The sequence below is a fragment of the Cricetulus griseus genome, chromosome 3 (assembly GCF_003668045.3).
Source record: "Cricetulus griseus strain 17A/GY chromosome 3, alternate assembly CriGri-PICRH-1.0, whole genome shotgun sequence".
Taxonomy (NCBI): domain Eukaryota; kingdom Metazoa; phylum Chordata; class Mammalia; order Rodentia; family Cricetidae; genus Cricetulus; species Cricetulus griseus.
In genome coordinates this window covers 11,160,533-11,174,115 of record NC_048596.1, presented here as the reverse complement: position 1 = coordinate 11,174,115, position 13,583 = coordinate 11,160,533, and the positions used below count along the sequence as shown (strand labels likewise).

Sequence of the window (13,583 nt, the reverse complement as noted above, 5' to 3'; positions counted from 1 at the left end):
ATGTTTAGTGAGGTGTTTAAGACAGACTGAGAGATGCAGTTGGAGGCAATGTTTTATAGCACAGTTTGTACACTAGTTTATTGCCAAATTAAAATAAAGATGTAATCTGGCAGCCTTAGCCTGCTGCCAAGGCTTCCTTAGGAGGCTTCCTGTATTAAGGAAAGAAAGTCGGGGTGAGGGGGGGGGCAGGGATGAAGGAAGGGAATGCATGTCCATTCTCCTGTCTGTCCTGTTTTCAAACACCAAGAAGTGGACAAATGTTCTTTCTCCTTTAGCTACAGAAATAAACAAATGGAAGAGAAAAGAGCAGCATTCTCAACCCCTTATATAGTAAAGGGATGAGCTTCTCCATATTGCTCACAGTGATTGAGTGTTGGAAGATATTTAAAGGGCAGGCCTTCTGTCCATTTCCACAGAAATCTAAGGACTAAAACTTGATACTGTTGATACTGGTTTAGAAACCACAGGGTTTTCTAAGGGTCTATCATCTCATAGACAAGTGACAAGCTGGGGATCCTTGCTCTGTTTTAACATGGACTTCCTAAGAAGTCAGACTACTTCCGCAGCATCTTAAATTTTCATCTTTTCTCCTCATATGAATAAATTGTGGGATACTTAGAAAGCCACAGATACAACTAGACTGGACATTGTAACTGTAATTCTCACTTGATAACTGTTTCGTTGCATATAATCTTACTATGTTAAAGTTAAAAAAACATTTCTTTAATCAGACAACAAAGGGGAGCTTCTGTGGAATATTCCTCCTGTACACTTTAAAGATTTGTCTATTGAATTGGTTTAAAAATAAAAAGGCACATTCCATTCAGTAGAGCATTCTCCGGGCAACCATATTAACTTATGTGCTGGCCAGTCTGTTCTAAGGAACGAGATAGCTGGAAACAATATCTGTGGATACATCCATTACAGTGTTTCTAGAACACATTAACATTCAAAGCAGTGGTCCGGGAAGATCTGAAACAGGTACCTGGAAGCCTGTGATATTTAAAAGGATTATCTCAAATTAAATTAAATTAAATAAAGTACTGGCCAGCCTATTAGGTGAAGGTAAAGATAAATTCTCCTCACCAAACCTGATCACCCAAGTTCAATTTGAGGAAAGAAGAGAAGCAAAACCTAGAATTTGTCCTCTGACCTCCACACACCTGCCGTGGCATATACATGCACACAGACACATACACAGATACACACAAATAAGTAAATAAACACAGGTCAACCATAATAAAACAATATTGATTCTTCATTTTGTTCCACAGACTAGCCAAAACAAGATTACTCTGCCTTCATTTTGTGTCTCTCTTCTACTGTGGATGACCTGTTTACTGCTACACACAGGCATGTTAATCTCTCAAGGAGTGTTTGTCTAATTATCTCATTCTCCTTCAAGTCAAAGGGGCAGGTAAGCCAACACCCTAAACCTGCAGTCACTTAGAATTCCAAAAACTGCAGAACATGGAAGGATAGACAGCTTCTTCTCAGTGAGGGGAGTTATTATCTATTATGATGAGGCTACAACAGAGATCAGAAGTGATATCATCAGAGCCATACTGATTCCTTGTAACAACAGTAATAAGGCATTTTCATAAGCAGCTTGCTGAAACAGAACTGAGACAGTGATCAAATGGCCCACACCCTGACTATGCTTAACTCTGCCTATCTCTTTCCTCTTGACCTGCATCTTCTCCTGTGTAGGCCCAATGTCCATCAGTACCTAATTTGGAGTCACTGAATCAATTTATTTGGCTCCCTTACCAATTTGGACTCATTGGATAAATCCTTGGTTCCACTCTTTACTTTTCTCTTTAAATGGTGTATTGGAAATAGAAATGTGAGGCTTACTTTGAGGGTCTATAGGGGACCAGACTTTTAGCCTAAAATCTTCTGTTAGAAATTTTCCCTTCCCAGTGGGATAGGAACAATCTCATCCCTTGTAGGCCCAGGGGTATGAATTTTCTCTTCTCCCTTTGAGATGAAACATCTATGTCCTAGGGTTGCAAAATATCAACACCCCTAGTTCTCAAGCTCCTGAACTTTGAATAGGATCGACACCAAGGGTACTCCTCTAACTCTCACCCAATTCTCAAAAACTCAGACTTAGACCAAATAATATCACTGACTTTTTCCTTTGTGTTCCAGCTTGCAAATGGAGATCTTAAGACTTCTGGCCCTCCATACTTACATAGAAAAGCCCTTAACAAGTCCCATCCATAGTCATTATTTTCCTTTTCTCCAACCAGTTTATTTTTGAAAATATTGACTTTAAAACCACTGAGATACTAAATATCCTCAATAGATTTTACCATCTAAGAAAAAGAAATATCCTAAGCCATGAAAACAGTATAATCCTCTTAATTCGGAGGAGGACATTTGAGTAGAAATGCTCCTCCAAGACTAAATATGAGCTATTTATGTTTAAAATTTCCATTGAACTTGTGGCCAGTAAGACTCCACTGTACTCCAGAAAGAAAAAAAGAAATGTGGTCAACAGAAGTCTTTGAATGCCTTCTAACTCCCGTATCAAAATGTCCACGAGGTGTTTGTGCACACAGTATGAATCACAAAAAGGCATCTCAGACCTTGTGGGCATTCTTCAGACCACAAATCCAAATTCTCTTCTGGGGGCCTTAAACGTCTCATTTCTTCAAGTAGAGGGAAATAAAAATCAATGTCAGGAAAAGGAAAAAAAACAAAATCCCTGTATGTTTAGAAGAAGGAAAGTATTCGCTACAGTACAAAGAACATAGGGAGCAAGGGAAGAGGGAGGCGGGGGCAGGGTCCTGCTCTTAGATAAGCTGTGGAGGCGCCCGCACCTCACCATGGTGTTTTATAAGAGTCAGTTCCTTTCTGTTTGCCTGAGTTTGACATGAAACTGCATCCAGCAGATGGAAAGCTTGCTCTGGGGCTAAGATCTTAGCTGAGAGCTTGGCAACAGCAGCACTAGCAGCTGCCACAGAGAAAAACTGATGAACAATACTTATACACAACAACAAATGTTCCTCCTTCCCCACATTCGCAGATGCTGGCCAACCAATGCCAGCACGGAGCTCTTCTTGGAGCCCAGAGCTGCATCTTACAAGTCCTAAAAAATTCCATGGTTTGAAAACGATTGCCATAGCTCTGATACCAGTATCACTGACCCCCACCTGGGGGTCTGATGGTGGCAGACCACTCCCCTTCCAGTCAATGCTCTGCTCTTCATACCTTGATGTAAGTCTTGATACACTCGGGTCTTTTCGATGCCCTGCAGGCACCAGCAGATTCTTTTCTACCACATACCACATAACTGATGTATCCTTAATTCTCTCTTGAGAAACCAGAGGGAAAAAGACTATTGATGTTCGCATGTTCACTTCCTCATATCACCATCAAAAGTGAGACTCCCACCTAATTTCACACTAAGATTTCTTGTCTGTTGTCTCTACAACATTCACACATGAGAACAACTGGTTTTTTTTCTTATGATAACTTTGCTAAATTATCTGATTTTGAATTGCTCACATTATATGGAATAAAGGTTGATTAGGATTCTTAGGCAATGAAAACACAGGATTCAAGCCTATGATCATAAAATAAATCTTTGGTCTAGACCCTCACATAACCTCAATTCAACCTTACATTTCTGATGCTTACCCCTAAGAACCTATGGCTCAGAATACATCAAGCCCGACCCAGCTTTTCAAAGGCTTTAAACATTTGCATTCGGCCAGACCATGAAAACTAAGGCCAGCTTCCCAAGTCTGTGTGCATTACAGAGAACTTCACCAGCTTTCTGTTTCTGACGAAAATTCCACTCTGAAAACATTACTTTTCCAAATTTATATAATTACTTATGAGATTCTTCTTCCTCTGTTTAAGGGGAAAAGTGTGCTCTGTATCAATGGAAATATGCCATATCTTTGTTCGAAAGGAGTAATTTCTTATAATCTCTAGAGGGTATAAGCCAAAAAAGATCATTTCAACTTTGGTTATTAATCTCATATAACTTTTGCAGCCACTTTGGTTGTGCATTGGTGAGCTCCGTACCTTTCTACATTGTTAGATTAAATCACACCTATAAGCCATCTAAGTCTACATGAATTAATGCTTGATATTATTTTCTCTAAGCCAACATTTCAATCTAAAGAGATGAGGAGTCTAATAGTATTTTCAATCACATGTGAAGTGCACCTGCCAAAAGTAACGAGCCATATGAACACATTTAAGGTAAAAGTTTTATTTGAAAATAGCAAGAAAAACTATAAGTGACTGAGTTGTGACCACTGCTGAGGTATCCTTACTCCTCCAAGGTATTTTACATTTTCACAGTGAATATAGAAAGCAAGAAGTACTGGGACCTCAATGGTTAAATTTCTGGACATCTCCTGTAGCATAACTGCAAAGAAGTTTAGTTTTCACTTATCCAAGCCAATCTGGCCTTCACTATGCCTCAGGCATGGTGGGGGGGGGGGAAATTAACCCAGAGCTGAATAAAATACAGTAACAATGGATTAGGTGACAAATGGCCCTTATCCTGGACAGCTCAGTCTTTATGTGTTAATTGCACCAAAGACATGGGGGTTCAACTCCAGGAACAAAATTGTACATTCTGTGAAAGGGTAGCCAGGATGCTCAAGAGGAAAAAACAAAACAAAACAAAACAAAAAACACTACTAATGGTATACCTTTCCTATTTTTAGGCTTAATTTGGGTTTTATTTGGCAGTAGGAGAGCATGATGTTAATTTGCTTGCTTCAAAATGTCTGTGTCATGAGAGACCTTGGGAAATTGCTTACTGCCTTCCTTTGCCATCAGGGAGAACCTCACACAAGACCAGCACAAGCAAAGAAAACCCCAGTGTCCAGTTTTCTTTCTAACAAAAAATGACTTGAGGAAGAATGGATTTAGTTGGCTTACATTTCCAGGTCACAATTCATCCTTGAAGGAAGTCAAGACAGGAACCATGGAGGAACAATGCCTGCTCATTTACCTTTTGGCTCAGTCACCGGCTCAGGCTTAGCTAACTTTCTTAGAGAGATCAGGCTGCCCTGCTCAGGGATGACACTGTCCATGGTGAACTGGCTCGCCCACATCAACAATCAAAACACCTCTCACAGACACAGACACAGGCCAATATAATCTGGACAATCCATCAACTGAGGTTCCTTTTGCCTAGGTGACTCTACCTTGTGTAGAGTTGACAACAAATCTAGCCAGCACATTTAGTATCTCCTCCAACTAGTGGAATATCCTACATTTCTTTAAACCCATGTAATATGTAAACCATGATTCTTCTCAGGAAGATTTTCAGAATGACTTTGTGGAATGATGGATTGCCTAAAAGGCATGCTGGTATCTCACCTGCTTTCTTTTGAATTTCTAGGGCTCAAGTTTTTCTCATGTTTGCTTACATCTATTACCGGTTTTCCATTATATTTTTACTTGCCACTTTGCTAGCCTTACACTCTGTGTTGCTGTGTTAACTTCCTTAAAGGCAAACACCATATATTTATACAGTACCTACATAATCTGGATAGGAGAGAATACTTGAGATGTAGTATAACATTTATGGGGCATAAATATGCAGCTGAACACATGTGTTCTACAACTTCAGTTGAGGCTTTAGAAGAAATGGACTTCTTCCATGTTGCCACCAAGTGAAGAAAATATGTAAGATTAAAGTCTTAAGAGGATACTTACCTCTGAACATACTTCTCACTTTTTTAAGAGTCACCCCCTGGTATTTTTAAATCTTAGTAAAGTAGCTTCTTTTTGAGGGTCTGGCAAAGGAATAGGTGTTGAACTAAGAAAATGATCATTGATCCACACTTACAAAGCAGCCTCAAATTCCATGAAGACTGATGCCTCCTAAATCCTTCAGCATCGATTACAGTGAAGATGCTGAAGGTTGACCAAGTTGTACTAAAAGTTTTCTCTCTTGGTGTAGGGGAAGCTGTAAGCCACGCCTAGTTAACTACTCTTGGTGCTGTGGAACTTTAGCATGTGGGGTTCGACAAGGTGCCCTTAGGTTACTTAGTTAATGAAGGATCTGAGGTACTCTGGACTGCCCTGAGTCTCACATTTTTGTCCTAGTTGATATGGAGCATCAGAGTTTGGCCTATGCCCCTACTGTGATGTACTAACTCTCTGGAGCCCAAAGAGAAGATCAGTCACCCAGGAACTGGAACCTTCATAGCTGTGAACTAAAACACATATTGTTGTATCTTAAGTGCATTAGTTCATTTATTTGACGGGAAGATGGCAAACATGGCTTCCAAGCTACATATGACCCCTCTACACTATCTCACTTGGTATCTCAACTATCTTTTTAATGCTTTCTCATGTGTTTGCATAGCTACAAGGAACCTGAGATGTTCTCATTGGCACTGAGTTCAGATGAAAAAAGAAAAAGACGTGATCACTGAGATGACAGTCACAGATGGGTAACCAGTGGCCTTATCCCTAGCAGCCATGCTCCACTCTATGGAGCAAGGCAATTGTGCTCACCTTTTGGTCTTGACTGTATGCCAGGATCCAGTCTTCTTGCTTCGGATGGAAAAGCAAACTCTGTATGTAAAAGTTCAGCCGGTACTTTTGATAAGTCGCCCCTTCATCCGAGCTGATCAATAAACTGCTCTCAATCTCCGGGTCTGTGAGCAACATAATCTGCAGTAAAAGCAACACAAAGCAAAGCTTACACATCAATGCACGGCACTGTTGACTCAAGAAACCCCCAAAAAGCAGGCGGAGAGTGGTTAACCAGATAAGAACCTGCACTCTACAGTGCTTGGTCTCCTATCGCAGACAATGCCCCAAAACCATGTTTTATTTGAAGAACAGAGAGGAACTGGTCAGGAAAATGAGATGAAATCAGAAGACCATACTCTCTTCCCCTTCACAGGACTTTTTAGGAGACACTATTTGCTGGGTTTTTTTTTTCTTTTTTTTCTTTTTAAAAAATGAAAATTGTGTTTATTTATTTATTTACTTATGGGCATCCATGCATGAGCTAGGGCACAGAGGTGGAGGTTGGAGGACCACTTGCCGATTTTGGTTCTCTCATTCTACCATGTGGGTCTCAGCACTGAACTCAGATTACCAGGCTTGGCGCTAAGCACCTTACCTGCTGAGCCATCTCCCCAGCTACAAAGTAATTTTCTTAACCACAAACTTCCCTCCTTTCCCCTTGATTCCATCCCTTCCTCATGATGTAACACTCCATGTAGGGGAAACAGACGTAGCAGCCTGTTTGTTTTCTGTGTAGGAAAGGAAGACAAATGGCCATGGACCCAATTCTTTTCTTTCCTGCCTTAAACCCCTATTTCACATCAACAGTACCCTTTCATTCTGCCTTTAGCTTGAGTCTATGAGCCTTGAGTCAAAGTCTGGGCCCTGGAAACTTTTCCTAACACATATATTTTTTAACTCCACTGCCATTTTTCACTTTCTAGTCTTCTATATCATTTATTCATTTATTTTGCTTCTTTCTGTGTCCATTTTTGCTATAACACAAGTTTTACAAGAGTCAGGAAATATATTTTGTTCACAGGCATAATCCCAGAAGCTAGACTAAGCTCAACATGTATTATACATTCAGCAAATATCTGCCAAATGAATGAATGAATGAATGAATGAATGGAAATAAGGAAAGGAGGGAGTGAGGAAGGGAGAAATGGAGGGAGGAGGGAATGGAAGAAAGGTTTGGAAGGAGGGAGAGAAGAAGAAATGAAAGAAGATAGTTTTTAAAAGCACTCATGTTGACTTAGAAACACGTTTAGAGCAGTTTGCCAAGATATGAATGGAAGCTCCATAGAAAGCATAGCTGGACGTACTTTTCCATCTTTCACCCATGGGCTATATGAATTTGTGTAAACTCATAGCTCCAGGTGCTTGTTTCACACTCTCATTGTGATGCCTACCCTTGGCCAGGGCATTCCGAATTACCGTAATAGAAACAAGATGAATGAGCTGCCTTGAGAACTGCTTGTTTTCTCTCATTTTCTGCCTCTAGGAATATGTGATGAAGTACCTCATTCCTAACTCTCTGTAGGTCTCCTTGGCTCCATCAAAGTGTGCACGTAACATTCTCAGACAGCCCGCCTTAATGCTACCCACCAAAGCCTTCCCTGTCAACTTATTAACTGGTACTCTCTGATTCTGGTTCAGTATGAAAGATGTGCTCAATGTATGGGTATGTGATGAAAGATCACTACAGCCTGGATTTATCAGTAAGCAAGGAAGAGAGGGAGGAAAGAAAAGTTGGGAGAAGGAAGGAGAGAAAGAGCAAGGAGGAAAGGTGGGAGGAAGGGAGAGAGAAACAAAGAGAGGGCAATATATTGAATCATGATATAAAGGGGCAGAATACCGGGCAAATACATACCCCCCCTCAGTTTGGAAGCACTCATTTTGAAACTTCATAATAGTTCATGTCACCTTTGAAAGTGATATGATGCCACCACACATGGCACAAGGAGTGCATAACAGTCACACTGCTGGATTCTGTCTCTGTTATTCATTATACACAGGTTTTGTCATTCTTCTTCTTGGAGAAGACAAAAGTTTTGAGAGGAATGCTGTGGATGTCAGTGGCACCCCAGACAAGAGAGGAAGCTGTGAAACATATAGTCGGATGTCTCACATAGCAGGAAACACTGCCTACTGTCCATACATTCTGATGGATGGCATGAATTCGTCTACCTCATGTTCACCCAACAGACAGCTTCCTGAGTTTGACGCCTGACATGAGGCCATTGGGTAATTTGCTAAGTACAAACTCACATGGATTCATTAAAATCTAATGCATGCTGTAAACAAGGGCATTTAGATGGTTCCTAAATGGACAGAAATGTTTCCAGGTGATTTCATATTTATTAGGGCATAAAAAAGGCTGTCATATTTCAAAACACAAATATGCCATCAATGATCATACTGCCTCCTGTCCCTAACCACAATTAACAATAAAGTGTAACGACCTCTTGTCCCGCTGCCAGGAAGTTATTTTTGTGGTATTATGAAGAAGCCCTGCTTTGCAATCATTGTTTTCTCTAGCCGGGTGATGTTGTCCCCACATTCTCTTGTCCTGCTCCTCTCCTTTTTTATTTTTTTATTTTTTTGGTTTTTCGAGAAAGGGTTTCTGTGTGTAGCTTTGGAGTCTGTCCTGGCACTCTCTCTAGAGACCAGGCTGGCCTCGAACTCACAGAGATCCGCCTGCCTCTGCCTCTGGAGCACTGGGATCAAAGGCATGCGCCACCAACGCCCATCATCCTACTTCCTTTTTAACTGGAATATGATCTGCATTTCCCACCCTGCTTCCCCTAACAGGCAAACAAAAGATACCCAAATTAAGACTACAAAATATCACTAAATGAAAGAGATTCTTATTTATTGATTAGCAAAACTAGTTTAAATCATATGCATAATCTAAATTCACCAGGCTATATTGAATGATGTTGTATTCTCCTACAGCATTAAAAAAGGTTGAAATATTTTAGATAATTTTTAATACGTGGATATTTGTTATCTTGTTTTTGCCCCCGCTGAAAAAAATAAGTAAACCAAAACCCCATCTTCTCTCTTTAGTATTCCCTAGAAAACTTACGAGAATTTGCATACTGGAACTGTCAGAAGGGTAGACGATTCCCCTTACTAGCTAGCAAGTCTGGACCACAGGTCAGTTTCTGCCCAAGTATCCCACAAACAAACAGGTTAGTATGGATCTACCTTTGTTTACCCATTTGGGTTTTAATCATCCTAGCAATTTAATGAAATCTTAATATATATTTGTCACTTTGATCCATAGCAACATACTACATCATGAAGTCTGATTTGCATTCATATTTTCATTTAAAATTACAACATGTGTAAGATTATAAAGGGTTGCAAGCATACAAATAGGTACACAATTTTGACAAAGACATGCACAATGTATTTTAATGTAGGAACTAGAAGGATAGGACACGCCAGACATTCTCCAGTAAGATAAGGCCATGTAGAAATACATAGATTAGTAATTAAGTGTTAATAATTAAGACAGAGATAGCCAATAAGAAGCCCTAGCCATCGGCCAACATTTAATAATTAATGTAATGTATCTATCTAGATTTATTTTTGTGGGCTGTGTGTGTGTGTGTGTGTGTGTGTGTGTGTGTGTGTGTGTGTGTGTGTGTGAAGAGGACACAGAACAATGATAAGTGTGTCTATTGTCCTCTACTTTACTTTTTGAGGCAGTGTCTTACACTGATCCTCAAATTGACCAATTAGATGAGGCTGCAGGTACACATTGCTGAATTCAGCTTTTAGAGTAAGTGCCAGGGTTCTGAACTCAGGTCCTTACGCCTATGCAGCAAGCAATTTGTCCACTCTGCCATCTTTCCCTTAGACTGCATTTCTTTAAAACGTCCAATAGTTCTTGTTTTCAACTAGGTCAAGATGGTTCTCTTCCCACTTCTGACTCCTCATGTGTCTTCAGATGAGTGGTATGTTTAATCTTCATTCTGACTAATGAGATACATAGGTTTTCAGGAGAACTTTTCAAAAGTCATGAATCCCATCTTTTTGCACTCCCAAAGGTCGCTCTCTGGGGAATGTTCTCTACCTGAGTCAAAGCTTTATTCCATGGTAGGTCTGTATACCTTTGTGAACAAATTGATGGATGTATAAATGAGTGAATGGATTGTGTCTTCTACTGAACATAACCCAGGAGTCCCTGCAGCAATAGAAGTGCAGTCCTCTCAAAGTCTCTGCTGCTCTGCTTGGACAGGAGCATGGTAGACAAAAGGAAGAGATTGATCTGAACAGGAGTAATTGCTGTCTGTTCAGATGGACTCAGGGTGATTAGCACCGTTTACCTATGCCTTGCAGGGTGTGCTGACATGGCACTGACTGCATCTGTGGATGAATTGTTTTCCATGGGAAGTCAATAACTGCAATGCAGGCGTCTGCAATCCAGCAATAAGCAATCATTCATCTTCAGAAAGAGGAAGAAACTTTATTTGCTTTCCTTAGAGGTGACAAATGAACATGAAATACAATTTATAGATTTCAAATACATCACTTCTTTCTTATTTTGGTAGTATTCCTTCTGACAGCTTAGTGTAGTCAAAAATCGAATGTGGACCAGCAAGATTGCTCATTGGGTAAAGGTGCTTGCCATTAAGCCTGACTACATGAATCTGATCCCTGAGTGGAAGGAGACAATTGATTTACCAGTGATGCTCTCTGAATGACGTACCTGTGCCCAGTCATGTGTACATGTACACAAATACAAAATTTGTCATAAAATTAAATGTATCCTTTCTCTTCTATTTGCTCTAGATTCACCATATGGCTCCATGACATAATTTCAAAACTTGGCAAACAGCTTTATGATCCTTACTGGTATCTACTGTGGTCCTCGTTGCCATAGAAATGCTACTCGTATTTAGTTTTACAATCTTCTAGGTATGTTGCTTTCGAATTTGACCATCCACCTGCTTAGATAAACCAGAGCTAATAAGGGGAATAGAAACACTCCTGGGTATGTATTTTTCTATCATTTCTTTGATCTTAATGTAAACAGCATCTTTTATGTATTATGTGTTACTTGTTTGTTTTTTTGTCTGCTGTTTGTCATTTGCAGGCTAGACTCAAGCAGTGGTAATACTGTTGCTTCTGGGCAGTATCAGTCTTGCTTCTCTCAAGACTTAGCTCAGCTCCAAATGGCCACATCACAGGTGCATAACAAATGAATTTCATAATGACCCGAAAACAACAAAGTGGTAAAAAGACAGACAATGGACACTCTGTTTTGTTCAAGCTTAAATATTTTCTCTACAAATGAAACAAGAGGCCAGTTACAAGCCTCTGGCCTGGAAATTAAAAACAAATTAAGCAAAATGTAATCAGAGCAAGGAAGTAATTTGCTGACCAATGTGGGTGGAAAAATGGCTTATTCCCAGTGTGGGATCAGTCCCATCCTCCTTAATAGCTGAGGGTGGGGGCAGTAAGTGTTCCTCAGTAGACAGTTCTTGGTGGGACAGCACTGGTGAAGGTTACATCCGATCCCAGAATGACCAAGGAAAGAAAAGTCACTGAAGCTGAAATAATAGTGAAGGAAGGGGAGGAAGGTGACGAAAGGAAGAAAGCTTCAACCACCTATGCTCGGAGAGAAGAGAGTCTGTGGTAAAACAGCGGCAACAAAACCACTTGCCCTACATTGTATTCCCTCAGCCCAGTGAAGCATGCATAATGCACCATTTTAGTCTCTTCACACAAAACAGTGGGATGCGATGCTAAGAGATGAAGACAGCATTTTTTAATAGGCCATCTACATGTGACATGAGAAAATGCTGGAAAACTTTGGGATTATCCTCCAAAGTTTATAGTGTGTGTTTGTTTTATCACTTTTTTCCTTTTTGATGAAATTTTTAGGAAAAAGAAATTTTTTCAAGCAACACACAAGTTTAGTCCTCCCCATGTATCTTTATTGCATTTTGGGAGACCCTTCCCATTCTCACCACATGTAACAATAACGAGAATTCTTCTATAAAAACTTAAAACTGAGGCCGGGCGTTGGTGGCGCATGCCTTTAATCCCAGCACTCGAGAGGCAGAGGCAGGTAGATCTCTGTGAGTTCGAGGACAGCCTGGTCTCCAAAAGTACCAGGATAGGCTCCAAAGCTACACAGAGAAATCTTGTCTCAAACCCCCCCCCAAAAAAAAACCCTTAATAATGAAACTTCCCAGAATACCCAAGAGATATGTAAGTTCACCAGAAATGACAAGGTCTGTGGTACACTCCTGGGAAGACAATTCAGCGAAGAGAATTATATAGGACATCCTAGTTTAGGTCCCATGAGATAACTGTTCACAATCCTCTCCCTTGAGACTCTTGCAGAATCCCAGTTCTAGAAGAGCGTGTCACCTGCTGTGAGGCTTTGCTCCCCGTGCAGGGGATTATGCTGGCCCTCTATTAAGGGGATGTGTGCACTTATACAGGGAAGGTAATGAGCATGCAGAGGCTTGTCTTTGAGAAAAGACAGGACTATGTTTGGTTCTGTCACAAGCCATCATGAATGTGTGACCTAGTTACTGAGGGAGAAAAAGAGGATGATTTTAGGAAAGGATCTTGATACCCTGAAAAATTGGGAATCCTGTCTTGTACTCTACAGTAGTGATTACTGTTGTGAGACTTGAGTCCAGATTCCTGGATCTGAAATTTTTCAGACATGTGTCTCTGTAGTGTTCTGGATGTATAGTTCATTCAATATTTTGGGACCTCTTTTGTCTTTACTAGGCCAGTGACAACAACCAAGTTGCTATTTACTAAGCATGTACTTTTGCATGGGGCACCATGCTACTACAGGAAACAAGTATTCCAGTCAATTGTACTAAAACTAATACTACCTCTGATAGACATTGTTGCATCCATTTGACAGGTAAGGAGATGAGGCTCAGAGCAATTAAGTATCTCACTCAGTGTCACACAAACAGCAGTAATGCAGCCTAAGGCACACAATGCTCTTATGTGTGTGAGCAGACACGGTAACCTCATAATGAGTGGCAAATTTAAAGTGTATTTTCTGATGAACGGAAGAAAAGAAGGAAGGAAGG

General features: G+C 40.4%; 1 protein-coding gene across 4 annotated transcripts in view; it reads right to left on the bottom strand.

Annotated features, from left to right (window-relative positions):
* The window catches only part of Sorcs1 (sortilin related VPS10 domain containing receptor 1), a 513,824-nt gene that overhangs the window by 178,692 nt on the left and 321,549 nt on the right, over positions 1–13,583 (bottom strand). For all 4 annotated transcript variants that reach the window (XM_027407047.2, XM_035441778.1, XM_027407045.2 and 1 more), the window contains exon 4: positions 6,502–6,660. In XM_027407047.2, coding sequence (XP_027262848.1) covers positions 6,502–6,660 — 159 coding nt within the window. The remainder of the gene's footprint in view (positions 1–6,501; positions 6,661–13,583) is intronic.